Source organism: Empidonax traillii, unplaced genomic scaffold (genome assembly GCF_003031625.1).
Source record: "Empidonax traillii isolate 1590-97213 ecotype Southwest subspecies unplaced genomic scaffold, ASM303162v1 scaffold957:size654520, whole genome shotgun sequence".
Classification (NCBI taxonomy): domain Eukaryota; kingdom Metazoa; phylum Chordata; class Aves; order Passeriformes; family Tyrannidae; genus Empidonax; species Empidonax traillii.
This window is the reverse complement of record NW_020956150.1, coordinates 119801-133086: the sequence shown is the minus strand read 5'-3', so window position 1 is coordinate 133086 and position 13286 is coordinate 119801. Positions and strand designations below refer to the sequence as shown.

Sequence of the window (13286 nt, the reverse complement as noted above, 5' to 3'; positions counted from 1 at the left end):
CCCATCACGTGGAGCATTTTATTTCTACTCATCTGCTACTTTGCTTGCTTTGGCTTAGTGGTCACAGCAACCCCAGCTTTCAGTCAGGGATTCACCCTTAAAAAGGTCTGAGAAGTATCTGAAGGGAAGGGAGTCTCTGCAGCCTGGAATGGAGCCCGAGACCATGTGAAAAACCTGGATGGAGATTCAGTGGGATCCTGTCCACTGCAGCAGGAGAGGAGGAATCACAGGAAGGAAGTCTTCTAAAAAAAGCATCTTACTGCTCTCTGGCCTGAATCTTAAGTTTTAGGGAGAGAGCTGCTGATAGAGATTATTTTCCCAGCTTTGCCAAGATCTTCTTTTGTTTGATATGAGGCAAAACAACTTTTTTTTTTTTTCCTCAATTTTCTTCTCTCAAAAAATATTCAATCTATCTGTCAGTGGTGGAGAGGAAAGGATGTTTGAGGAGAATATTCTTAGCATCGTTACGTGAAAAGTTATTTTAATGAATGATAATCTTCTCTCAATTATAATCCCCAAATATAAGATTGGATCAGTCTTTTATGTCATCTGAAATGGGGTTTGATCATACTGACAAGGCTGCTGATTAACAGGGGGAAGTTAGAGCAGGAAGGAATGTACTGAAATAGCTTCCTTTCTTGAAATGTAACAGCCACCTCGCAGAGCTGCCAAGATGCAAATGATGTTTCAAATGGAAACTCACTGTTTCCCTTCCCTTTTCCAGTGCTCTTGTTCCTTTGGCTTGGATGATGGGGAACAACTAAAGCCTGTACTACTGCTGCTCTTGGACAGCCCAAGGGGGGACCATTCCTTCACCAGGGAAGTGCCTGTGCCTAGGGCTGGGTGGATCCTGTGACACTGGGATTTTGGGATTGTATTCCTCCAGCACCATCTGGCTGACAAACAGGGATGTTTGATATATTCTGGGAGGATGCATCTGCTGTACATACATGCTGAAAGTGTCCATCTCTCCCGTCAGGTTGATTCTCTCCACCAGACTCGCATCCACTTTTTCTTTGAGTTTCTCTTCCAACTGTCAGGAAACAAAACAAAGCAACAGAGGGATCAGGTTTCTCACTTAACCATTCCTGAAAACTTATGTCCTGGAAAAGTCTGCTTGTTAAAACCTAATCTGTGCCCAGACTATATCCAAAACTCAGCCAGTGACACTGGAAATCTCTCCTTCTTGGCATTCCAGACCTGCTGATCAGCCAGGATGGGCCATGGTGGCTCTGTGTCCTCAAAGAATTAAACCTCCAAGGTCAAATATGTAACTCTAGTATGACATGACACCACACTGGCTTAACACCGTGGCATCTGTCCTGCTAATAAAGATGTTTTTTCAGCACACTCTCTGTGCCCAAACTGCAGAGGAGGAAGATTGCCAGATCTAGTGGTGGAGAGGCCTTGATATAGCCAAACATCACAGCTCATCTCCTGACCTGTGGCATTTTGGAAGCACCTGAAGGTAACAAGCAACGAGGCTGCAAATCATATCAGCAGAAATGCCTCCTCTCTTCACTCCACCTTCCCCAATATTTCATGCAAGTGTTTCCCCAAACCTATTTCGAATTATTGCTGTTCTTGTTTTTATAAAAGGGAGATGACGAACCAAGAGTCTTTTTCCAAAAAAAAAAACCAAAAATTTTGATCCCCAATCCAAAACAAATTACGTAACAAGAATAAAAGGACTGAGCCCAAACCCGACGCTGCAAAGCAGGATTACAAGCAAATTACTTTTCTCAGGTAGGAACAGCAAAATCAATACTTTTCTTTCTTTGAAATATAGATTTAATAATGCAGAGCTCAATAATCAACGTGGGAGCTGACTGTGCCACGGATATTTCAGTAGTTTTGACTCTCCCAGCCTCCACAGCAGCCCAGAATATTGTGGCAGAAGAGGGGCTGCTGCTGGGTGCCCCCCCAGAGGTGCTGCAGAGGAAACCTCACCTGCTGGGTGGTGGCCAAGCAGTACTCTGCAGTACTCAGGATGCTGCAGATGAGGCAGAGTTCTTCTAAAGTAAACTTGGCCACTTCAGAGCCTTCTTTTTCTTTCAGCAAACTAGTGATGGTGAGCCCACCACTGCTGCTGGTTGTCCTGGGGGAAAAAAAAAAAAAAAAAGAGAAAAACTATAAGGTTTTTGGAGTACAGGCACACACAGGGTAAAATTAATGTTAGATTTTAGTGCCATAAAAAGCCCTTATGACCACAGAGCCCAACAGCCTGTGCAAGACCGGCCACTGTCATCCTACATCAAACCCCCAACTGCTATTTTGGTGAAGGAATATCTTTTAGAAAGACAAACAGAGCTTTGTATCAAGTCTCCAGGCAAAGGACAGCGCACTCATTCACAACGAGGTAGATTGGGATGCAAGCGGAACACAGCCCTCCCCACTCAGCTTCACCTTCACTGCCAGCTATTCAAAATCTAATTAAAGATTACAGAAAAATCTCAGAACTATCAGGCAACATGTCATATTTATCTCTGCAGCACTAAACAGCTGTCCACATGCATTTGAGACTTTGGTAACCTGCTTTAAAAGCTGATGATATCAACTAAATAAATTACAGAAGATGTGCCATCTCTCCATCATCTTCCAGCGATGAACATTCATGTATCAACAAAGAACAGTTTAGAGGCAGGAAATTCCCTACCTCTCAACTCTTTATAATCCAAATCCATAAAAAAAAAAAAAATAGGACAGTGATATTTATCTTGGAAGCAAAAATGGAGCACGCAAAAAAATGTGTATAAAGAATGCACATTAAATTTATCTTTCCACTTGTCTGGATGGAACCCTCTCCCCTTCCATCTGCAAAAGATTTTAATGGTTTCAGAAATTCATTTTGTTGCTCCCAGTTTTATAAGGGAAACAAGCTGAAGATGGTAAATAGCATATAAAATTATATGCAATGAAGGCTGGCAATATCTCAGAAGCTCCTTTGGCCTTATTGGTGTAAATTCATAATGATCTCCTTTATTTTCACGGAATTTCCATCTATGTATTTTATTTATACATAGATAAAATGTTCCAGAGCAGAGGGAGTTACAGGTAAGCACTTTAGTATCACACAAAGAAACCACCTTCGTTACAAATTATCACATATACGGTGTTGAGCTGAGGCAGCAAAGAATCACAGTGTGAACTGGTTACTCAAGTAGCAATTCTGAAAGCCAGACCTCTCTGAAGAGACTTGGGCTGGCATTTCAAAAGGGACTTCAAGAAACTGTAAGTCTGGCTGCTAATCAAAGCCAAATATGAAGCTATTCTCCAGGGGCCCTTAAAGGAAAAACAGTGTGTGACCGTCCTTTTGCTCTCCTGCTTTTTCTCAGTGCAACAAGGGGAAGTTTTGAGAAAATCATGAAGTAAATGCAGTCCTACTGATGCGACCTGGGGTCCTTGACAGCGAAATAAGTGTCCACAAGGATGTGTTTATTAATTATCTTTACAAAGCATCTCACCAGACGGCAGCATTTGGGGAGCAAGACTCACTTGGGCAGGTTTCCAGAGAGAATTTTCCAGGCGTATTCCCGAAGGTACTTCTGGAAGATGGTGGTCAGGGCTATCATGGGCTCGCCAGTGCTGAGCTGGGAGCACTGCACCATGCACTTCTTGTAGTACACAAAGAGGTCGGCACAGCTGGGCAGGACGGCCCCTCCTTCATCCACGTTGGGCTTGGGGGGACCCTGAGCCTTGAAATCCGCCACAAACCTTTCAATCAGCTCCCCGAGATTCCTGATGGGGGAAAACAACAAAGACACTTCAGCCTGCTGGGGCAGGAAACGGAGGGAAGAAAGATAATAATGCTTAAAAACCAGGCAGCAAGCACGTTCAGATTTCAGCAGGTGGGCATCCCGCTCCTCTCTTATCCCACCCTCCCAGCACAAACCAGACCGATGAGTAACGACCTTTTGTGCTCCAGAGTTTTAGTGGCAGCTTCAATCTGTTCTCCAGTCGCATATAAAAGCTCCCCAAGTCTGCCAGGACTGGGTTCAGCACATTTGATGCAAGTGCATAAAGCCTGTGCTCAAGTTTCATTCCTGGCACCAGGAAAAGTAACAGTCAGGCTTCCCATCTCAGCAGCCTCCGGAGCAGACCTCGGGGAATACTGATTTTAAAGGGATGTGCTCAAAATGGTGTGCCATTTGCCATTTCTTGGTCCCATTTGGATACCACCTGGCCTTGCACAGCTTCACACATCCTTTAAAGAAGTTTTATTTAGCACCAGCACAAAGTGCACTTCCTACTCAAACTCCTTTTAAAAGCACAAAAAGCCTTCCTATTGTCTCCGGTGATTTGTTACAGCCTGGTCCTTGCTCAAATATTTCGGTCTTTAGGCAACGATAAACTTCACTCCATCGTTTCACCACGACAAAAAGGTTTTTAGCGTGGCTGAGGGCCAGAGCCTTCAACACAGAACCAGAGAAGTCTACTGATCCCAGGGACTTCCTCTGGTCCTACTCCTCCAGAGACAGCACATCCGTGTCAGCGACCAAGACCAGCTCTCCCAACACCGGAGCTCAGCTCCAAGGAATAACCTTTGCCAGATGAACTGAATTACAGCAATAAACCTCCTCCCTCAGACACACAACCTTCCTCAAGGAAGTTTGGCTTTTGAGGAATGTATAGGCCTTTCAGGTGACAGAGTGGCACTGTGCTGACCAAAAGGAGTTTCTGTGTTTTATATTCCTTCAGCTCTCCCCTTCCCATGGCACAGCCTTCATCCCTCTCACTGCTGAGGGTGTAATGGTTGTGCTGTGCCATGATCTGGGATATCTGAACAGAAAGCCAAACCCTCAGGAGAGTGGCTGAGACTCTTCAGCACATTCTCACTTACCTCTGCCAGTGAAAGGGGGAAACCCGCCAACAGTGACGACTTTTCCCCAGTTTCTGTCCCTTTTTTCTTTTGTGAAAGACAAAACCCCTCTGATTCCAGTTTACCAAAGAATCCACAACACCACACAAGTCTCTTCCCTGATAAACTTGGGAGATTGCTGCCCCAGAACAGACGAGCTCCTGCCATGGGTGATCCACTGGGCCAAACTGATCTACAGAAATGTGTTTGCAGTATCAGGGCTTTAAGCCACGGAGGGAGGCTCTCTGGCTTTAGCCAGGCTGTTGCAAAGACAAGTAGCCCCTTTTTTTCCTGCTTATTGCTTGAGCACTGCACACAGCTCTGATTCCACAGCTCCACACAGTTCCTCGGCTGTGTTACAAGCACTGTAAAAACATCAGGCCGCTCAACTGATGTGATAAATCTCTGCACTGGCAGGAGCAATTGAAGGCTGAACTGAAGCATTGATTGTACTCGGCCACAGTGAAGCAAAATTTACCTCCCCCTGCAGCTGTAGGGGAGCCAAACAGATGGAGCTGCAGGAGGGCTCACACGTGCTGCAGGCTGCAGATTCCTGCAGGTTCTCAAGGAAAAGCGGACGTGGCTCACTCCTTGTCAAATTAAACAGCTGCATCTCCACCTCTGCATCTGTGCTTTGCTCCAGATGGGCAACAAAGTGGAGCTTTCTTAGCATCCACCAGTCACTTTGGTTTTTTTTCATTCCCTCAGTCTCAAGACACGGTCAGGAATGTCAATGGCTTTTGTTTCTTTATGCTTAGTCCACATGTTCTCCTCTTCTCCAAGGCAAAGTGAAATGTATCTGCATTTTCCTGGTCCCCCAAGGTCTTGTCAAGTGGGGTGCAGGAGAAAATGCAGCTGTTCAGAAAAGCTGGGAGAGCAGCGCTGGGGCTTCACGCTTGTTCTGATCCCAACCTGGACAAACTGCCTGTCAAAGCAGGCTATGAGACTGCTCTTATTTCAGCATGGGACTGGTACAAGCAAAATATCAGGATACTGGACACTAAGGGAACTAATAGAACATTAATGGCCACCTCAGTTGATGGCAAACTTTCACATTAGTCTCATTTTTCCCAAATATAATACGAAGGCTAAAAACCTTCGTGTGGTACAGCGGGAGCACGGAGAGTTTGGCAGAAAAGGCTACTGGGAGATGAAACATGAAGAAGGGCAGGAGAGCTACAGAAAATGAGTATTTTCTCCACAGACAAGCTCCAAGAAAATTCTCTGGTAGTGCAGATGTGGTATTTCCTAACAGTAGCATATTTATTGGGAGCGAGAACTCGCCAAACCTAACCAAGAGAAAGTATGACATGAAATCACACAAACGGAATTTTATTCTGGTTCTTAAATCTTTTCATTCCTGCCTTCCTCTTCCTTTTTTCTTTCGCTCAGCCTATCCAGGGATTTTTTTTTTTTTTTCCCACCTCTGGCAATCACGAGAGAAGAACACAGTGCTTGGGAAGCCGGTCTGCTCAGTGATGTGAACAGTGGTATCTGCTGGGCACTGAAAAAGAGCAATGGCACTGAGACACCTGGACCACTGTAGAATAGTTTCCACGGACTGGGTGTTTTGGAAGCCCCTCTGCTCCTGAGGCTGCAAACACACGGGAGGAAGTGCCAGTTTTCCGAACAATCTGAACTCAGACGTGCCTCTCGGCGGGCTAAAGCACAGCCCTGCACACGCTCAACCCTGCAGACCTGACAGAGTCCTTCCTTCCCTCCAGCTGAACAGCTCAGCTCATGTCTGTGCGCTCCTGCTGCTCCAAATGACCACAAAGAAGAGCTAAAGACACACATCCCCAAAGGGGCAGCAATGAAATGCACCTCGCTGTTAAGAAATCTGATATTTACTCTGCAGCTGTGAATGCAGAGCAGCATCTTCAAAGTCTTTCTTTCAGGTGTCTCCCCCTTAAAACTGCTACAGATTTTGGCAGTGTGTTTCTTTAAGTGGGCATGGAAACAATTTTTTTGGAAGAAAAAGCCCAGGCTGCTTTCTGCCACAGATTTCAGGCAATGATGAACAAAACTATCGAGCTACTCTCACTATTCAGAGCCCAAACATACAATTAATGATCTAAGCAACATCTCGTTTTCAGACATCAGCAGCAGATTCTTCAAAAGTTCAATCGAAGGGGGAAGAGGAGAGAAAATCATGAAGGAAAGAAATTTTTGGCAGACAGGGGCAGCATGGGGAATACTGTGGCAGTTTTTCTTTGAACTCCTTGCAGCCTGTGGCTATAAAGCTAATATAAAACATCTCATGATTGTAAAAGAAAAGGAAAAAAAAAAAAGGCAACTGAAAGGGGTAGGAGCACAGTGGGGTAGAATTACCAAAACGGGGATTAAAATGGCCCCCAGTGGGAAGGGAAGAAATATTCAAACAAGTCAGTGCTCAGTTGGCTGAGGGCAGGGGGGGAAATATCAGTTTCCCTTTGTTATACTGCACAGAGGAACCTAAGCCCAGCATGACAGACCATTGTGCAAGGTTTCAGTTATTTTATTTTATTTTTTTTTTAAGCATAAAAGGTTGATGGGACATGGGAAAGCTTTTTCAAGGTGGTTATTGTGGAGATTGGACAAAATCAGGACAGCAGGAGCCCTCAAGTTATGCACTCTCTCATGTGTAAGTCCTTGAAGACAGGAGGGCACAGACAGATGAGATATACAAAGCAGGCACCTCCTTCTCCTTTCCAGCCACTAATCTGTGCTAAAAGACTAAATTAACCTTTTTCAACTCTTTGAGGTGGCTCTGCAGTTGTTACCGAGATGTTATTTAAACCCTGGTGTGAATCAAGGTGCACCAGAAAGTGTGGTGAGAGCTCTGAGAACTTCTCTGAGTTCTAAGCTGAAAGCTCCTTTTATTCAAGTTATTTTGCTGCAAGTCAAAGAGGAAGATGAAGGAGCGTTCCAGGGATTAAAGCCCCTGACAAAGTCCCAATCTGTGAGCAATGATAATGTTATCTTACAGCCAGCTCATCTACAGCAGCTTTCATCTAAGGATCTCAAATAACTTATTTCTGCGAAGCAAATCTTGAAAAACCCCTCTGCCGCGAAGCCACATGTGTATTTTACAGAAAACCCAAACCTATTATTTGTGGAAGACACGAGATGAAAGAAAGACATATGTCTGCAGTGGGAATTGCAGAGGCAACAGAAGTAATTTCAGGAACACTGAGCCTCTTCCGCAGAAAGGCAGCAGGCACCGTTCCTGCAGGCCTTTGCAATCACACACGAAACCAACCTCCCCAGCCCTCTGAACACTCATTTTGCCCAAGCAGAAGTCCCACTAAAACTTCCTTGAACCGCAAACGCCGCTCCTGACGAAAGCAGATTTCAATAAATTAATTTTCTGCAGCTTGAGTACGGAATGCAGCACAACCCAACACGTTCAGAAGCAAACAAACCCCAAAGGGGAGCTGGTTACTCACTTGTCCTGGGACTCTATGTACACATAAAGGTGAGGCTCAAAGCACTTGGAAACAATGCCATGGAAAGGATTGTCAGGGACCTTTGGCTTCTTTGGCTGTAAGAAAACATGGAGAGAGTTGGTCTCAAACCTGCCCTGTAAGACCTTGAGGGAACAGCAACAGCACAGAGGGATGTAAGCCTTTAGAGATATTATAACAGAAATTTACTGTCAAGTCATCAAAGCATATAATTGACAGTACAGGCAAGCCTTCCCTCCCTCTGACAGAGCTGTTGTCAATCCAAGGAATTATCTTTCCACTTGTAAAATAGTCTTATCCTTAAAGAGAAGCCTGCTCCATGCTAACAGATTTCAGTAAAAGAATCTTAGTGCAGTTTGCAAAGAAAACCTCGCTGAATCCTTCAAACAGTAACAAGACTCCAGTGGTCTCCTCTGAAATCAAATGCAGCAGCTATTTGGGAGCAAGATTCAAAAATCCCTACGTTTTAGAATATCAAGGGTAATGACTCAAAGTTACAGACTTCATCCCGATGAATTTTATTGAGATAAACAGCATGTAATTACTGGAGGAGCCAGAACAATACAGGCAACACTACAGGCCTGCTTTCTATGTGAAACATTTTTCTGGGGATGCAAAGATTTCTGCTTTAAAATTACATTTAGAGCATTAAGTACATTGGGAGCCATCCTGTTTAGCCTCATTTTAATTCACTGCTGCATTCTATACCATGGCCAAGCACAGCTCACCAAAGCCACTGGGAGTACTCATATACTTAAATTTGTGCATGTTTAAGTACCAGGCAGGGCAGGGCCTTTAAGCTCTTTTTTGCCCTATGGCTCGGTTGTTATTATTTTTTTACTAATAGACAATTTCTCTTGTTGCTTCCCAGCAAACCAAAAATTTTTCTCTGGCTGCAAGGAGGGCTGCAGTGGCTCTGGAATGGAATTCTCGCTTCTCTCTCTACAAAAAGCCAGGATGAGCTCCCAGCCAAAGAAGATAAGAATTTTTCCAGCTGCATTTTTTTTCTTTTTTTTTTTTTTTTTAGTGTAAGAAAAGCAAAACAAGAGAGCTTAAAGGACATTCTCTCCTAAACAGAGGAGGTGGCACTAAGTCTTTGGCAGAAACAGCAGGGAATGACAAGGCAGACATTTCTCAGCAATAATTCAGCCCCTAAGACACGATGAATCCCAATGGATGGCTGCAAACCTAAAGCAAGCGAAAGGTTTCACGGAGGCCAGACCACCTTTATGAGCCTGGCTTCGTTAACCTTCTCACCCAGAGCATGACTGGACAACGGACTGAAGTTTGCAGAGCTCTGGGACAGAGCCACTACCAGCACCCTCCATCCCAGCCCCTCTGCCAGGGCCTGCCCGTTCCTGCAGGATGCAGCCGCTTGTCAGAGCCGGGAGGAAAACAATGGCTGGTGATGGCAGAAACCTCCCAGTGGCCAAGTGCCCAGGATGGCAGTGCCAACGCAAGGCTGCAAATCCACCATGTTTACGATTTACCAGGCTGGAAGAGCCAACTCCTAAAGCAGGACTGGTTCTCTGTGTCTCCCCATCTCACTGCTCCCAGCGTGTCTGGTGGGGGGAATACTAAATCTTTTAACAGTAGCACAAAAGCTGTATTTCTGAGAGTGCAATCCTGTCCAAAAGCTGCAGATGTTTAAGCTATTTCCTCCTTGAGTTTGATGGAAATAATAAAAGGTTACTGTTGTCACAGTAAGGAGGTCTGCAGCTGGCCCAGTTTCCTTTCATTACTATCCAAAGTAAACAGATTAAACCGAACTGTTAGGATTGCTAAAAGAGGTGCTTTTTTAACATGGATTTCCCCCCCAAACTCTTGTGCTCCCTCTTACACTCCCAAGTGTCTTGAATTCTCGGGACTAGTGTCTTGGAAGGGCTCTTCCACTGAAAACCTTCCACTTCTTCCCATCTCTTCTCCGTGGAGTGACAGCAGAAGATGAGTCCTCCAACATGAAGTCTCAGCACAAACCACCAGCTGCTGGCACTGTGACACTGAAATGTTGGAGCCCACTTGGCAGACAGAAGCCTGCAGGGCAGCTGTCCCTGCAGCAGAACCCAGCACTGCACTGTGAGCATTAACACGTGGGATTTCCAAAGGAAGAGGGCAACCTCAGCACACACAGCATTTCAAGGGATGCCTCCTCCATGGATGGCTTTGCACCAGCCTCCCCAGGTACAGGGGAGCACTTCTTTCCTCAGAAGCTCCTGGACTGCTTCTGGCCAGGGCAGTGCATTCTGCTGTTCAATTAACCCAGCACTAATTACTGCAGTTATCTCTCATCTGCCTTCTAGCAACATTGGCCTCTCCAAGGACATCCTCTCATCCCAACACTGCACATCAAAGCCAACCTTCCCCCCAGCCATTAGATTCTGGAAAGCAAGCTCTTCCCAAAACACACATCACACGTGTCTCCCCAAGCTCCCAAAGTCACTGTTTCACTGACAAAAGTTCAGCCAATACCAACTGTCCAAGCTGTATTTTAATGAAAAGACAAAAATTTCATTTAAGTCATTCTGTTTCTAGACTTTGGCTGTGGTGGAAGGCAGGGCTGCCCTGCTCACATGGAAATTTGGAGGGGATGCACCAGACTGTGCTGGTGGAGAACCACCACCTCTTAATATCCCCAGGAGTGTGGATTTGAGTAGGTCCTGGGGCCCTGGTCATCCATCAGAATACACCTGTACATGGCCCATTTACAGGGCTGGAAACACACTAAATGAGAGAGTACCAGTCTCAAACAACTTACAATTGAACACTTAGAAAACATCCATCTGGAGAACAAAAAATATGGGGCTTATAGGCTTTGATATCGGTGCCAATCAAAACAATTGCATTTACTATTCACTTCTTTAATGTTTGCAGAGGGCTTTGGAAGCTCAGTGCTTGTGCAAGCCATTAGGTGCTGCCTGCTTTGCAGAGGTAATGGATGAAAAGCACTACAGAGATAAAAATCCCAGAAGTCATTTATCTGGAGCGCAAATCTAAAACTGACACTTGAAAGTTCAATGAGTTGCCTGGTGACTCCAGACAGTTTGCCTGGCTGACAGGGCAAAATATGAATTGCAACTGTTTGTCGAGGAGCTTCTTCTGGGATCTGAAATCCCAACTGTGCTAGTTCATCTTTCTTTGACAGAAATCCTGTAGTTACACTTAAGCTGTTGCTGTACAGGCTAGAACAGAACCCAACTCACTCTCACGTGGCAGGATTGCCTCTGCACTATTAACTGGAATAAAGATTGCTTTGGTTTCAGTGAAGTGAGCCAGGGCAAACCATGGGTGTATTGGGAGCCTCTATGCTGCCCAAAGGATCAAAACTGCACTGAATTAATTGCTGTGAAAACAAACCTTTTGAATCAATGTGATGGGAAAAGCTTAGGCACCACTGGAGATTTTGACAGAGAGACTGCCTCTCTGACAACTGGAGAACTTCAAAGACTTACTTTGTCCGGATCACTTTTCTCAATCACAATCTCATCTGTCTCCGTCCCAGTTTCATCCTCCAGAAATGGGTTGGTGGAAGGAGGTGGCACTTCTGGCTTCTTCTGTTGAAAAAGAGGAAGCTCCTTAGAGAACAGTTGGTTTTGTGCCCTCTGGCACACAGCTTCACCCCTATTTTGCTTTACTGAGCCCTTCAAAAAAAAATAAAGTCATATTCTTGAGAGATCTAAATTCAGTCAGGAGGAAAACCTGACAGGACTTCCCTTTTTAACCAGCAGCACCCACTGACCCACACCAAATTACAAGTGGGTCCAGCAGGCTTTCCTCTTAGGTTGAATTATCACATGCAAGGAGGCTTCAAGACACCAGCTGGACAGAGGGCCAACCTCAAACCAGTGGCTTCTGAGCCACGTGTGGACTCTGTGCTTCCAGAGCACTTGGCTGGCAAAGCTCCTGGCTGAGATTTTGGGCAGAAAAAGCAGAGATGGCCCCAGAAATACTCGCTGAGCTGTTTCCCTTGGCTCTGCCTTTACCAAATGAGACAAAAGTAGAAGCTACCAATGTCCCTGTAAGTCAGACTGACCCAACAATGTGGGATTGAAAGCTGGTACCATGTGGCGAACGTGTGGTAAGTAGAATATAAGAGGGGACTCTTGGTTATTATGTGTCACTGACATGCAGAGAACAAACACTGTAACACAGTCATCGCCCCATAATTACTCTGTGGTTTCCCATAGTTATGTGGCTTCAGTTGCGAACAGCACAGGGTCCAGGAGAACCAAAAAAGGGCATAACCAGTGTATTTTTACTCTTGTGAGCCTTGTGCCACCTTCTCTACACAGTCTGCATGATCAAAAACCACTTTTCAAACTACAGGCCACTGAGCACAGTCCCACTAAACACTCTAATGTGCCAGTGCAGGAGGCTGGAGGTGACACCTTCTGCAGTCTCCTGCTAGCAGAGCTACGTGTGACAGGGTTTCTGTATCCCAAAGGAGCTGTTAAGAAAGGGCTGCCCTTTGGAAATCCCCTTACCACTGTCCCATCAGCAAGAGTGCAGCCTGAGAAGCGTTTAGCCAGGAATCCTTCGAAGTTGGTCGTCCTCTGAATTGCAAACAGGAGCAATTTCACCTCGATCTCCTTCGCTCTTGTGCGCATGATCTTAGAGAGCTCTGCCCTGGAAGAGAGAGGGGGAAATAGAAAAAACAAATGTGGTTTTCTATAAAGATCTGAAACCTAACGCTGTAATTCGGCCTATTCCTTGGAGAGATTTCCATCACAAAATTCAGGCTAATTCCTAAGATGCTCTCAAACATAAAACTGCTTTGCAGATCCCATTTCAAACACTACCACAGTTGTTCAGAGCTCTGTGGGTAACAGGACCCCATCTCCTAACAGCCAGCACAGCACTGCCGCAGGGAAACCTGCAGGATCAAATCTTGGGAAGCACAGTACCTCCCACTGGGGTCCCAGAACAAAGGTAATGGTGCTACTGGGACTGGTACCTTCCTCTGGTCCTGTTTCTGGCTGACAGAG

The 13286-nt window shown here is 45.4% G+C and overlaps 1 protein-coding gene across 1 annotated transcript in view; it reads right to left on the bottom strand.

The window, feature by feature from the left end:
- The window catches only part of VPS53 (VPS53, GARP complex subunit), a 62143-nt gene that overhangs the window by 21095 nt on the left and 27762 nt on the right, over positions 1-13286 (bottom strand). Inside the window, exons 11-16 of the mRNA XM_027903321.1 lie at positions 12786-12927; positions 11754-11855; positions 8287-8381; positions 3496-3738; positions 1951-2098; positions 951-1033 (exon numbers count right to left, since the gene is read on the bottom strand). Coding sequence (XP_027759122.1) covers positions 951-1033; positions 1951-2098; positions 3496-3738; positions 8287-8381; positions 11754-11855; positions 12786-12927 — 813 coding nt within the window. The remainder of the gene's footprint in view (positions 1-950; positions 1034-1950; positions 2099-3495; positions 3739-8286; positions 8382-11753; positions 11856-12785; positions 12928-13286) is intronic.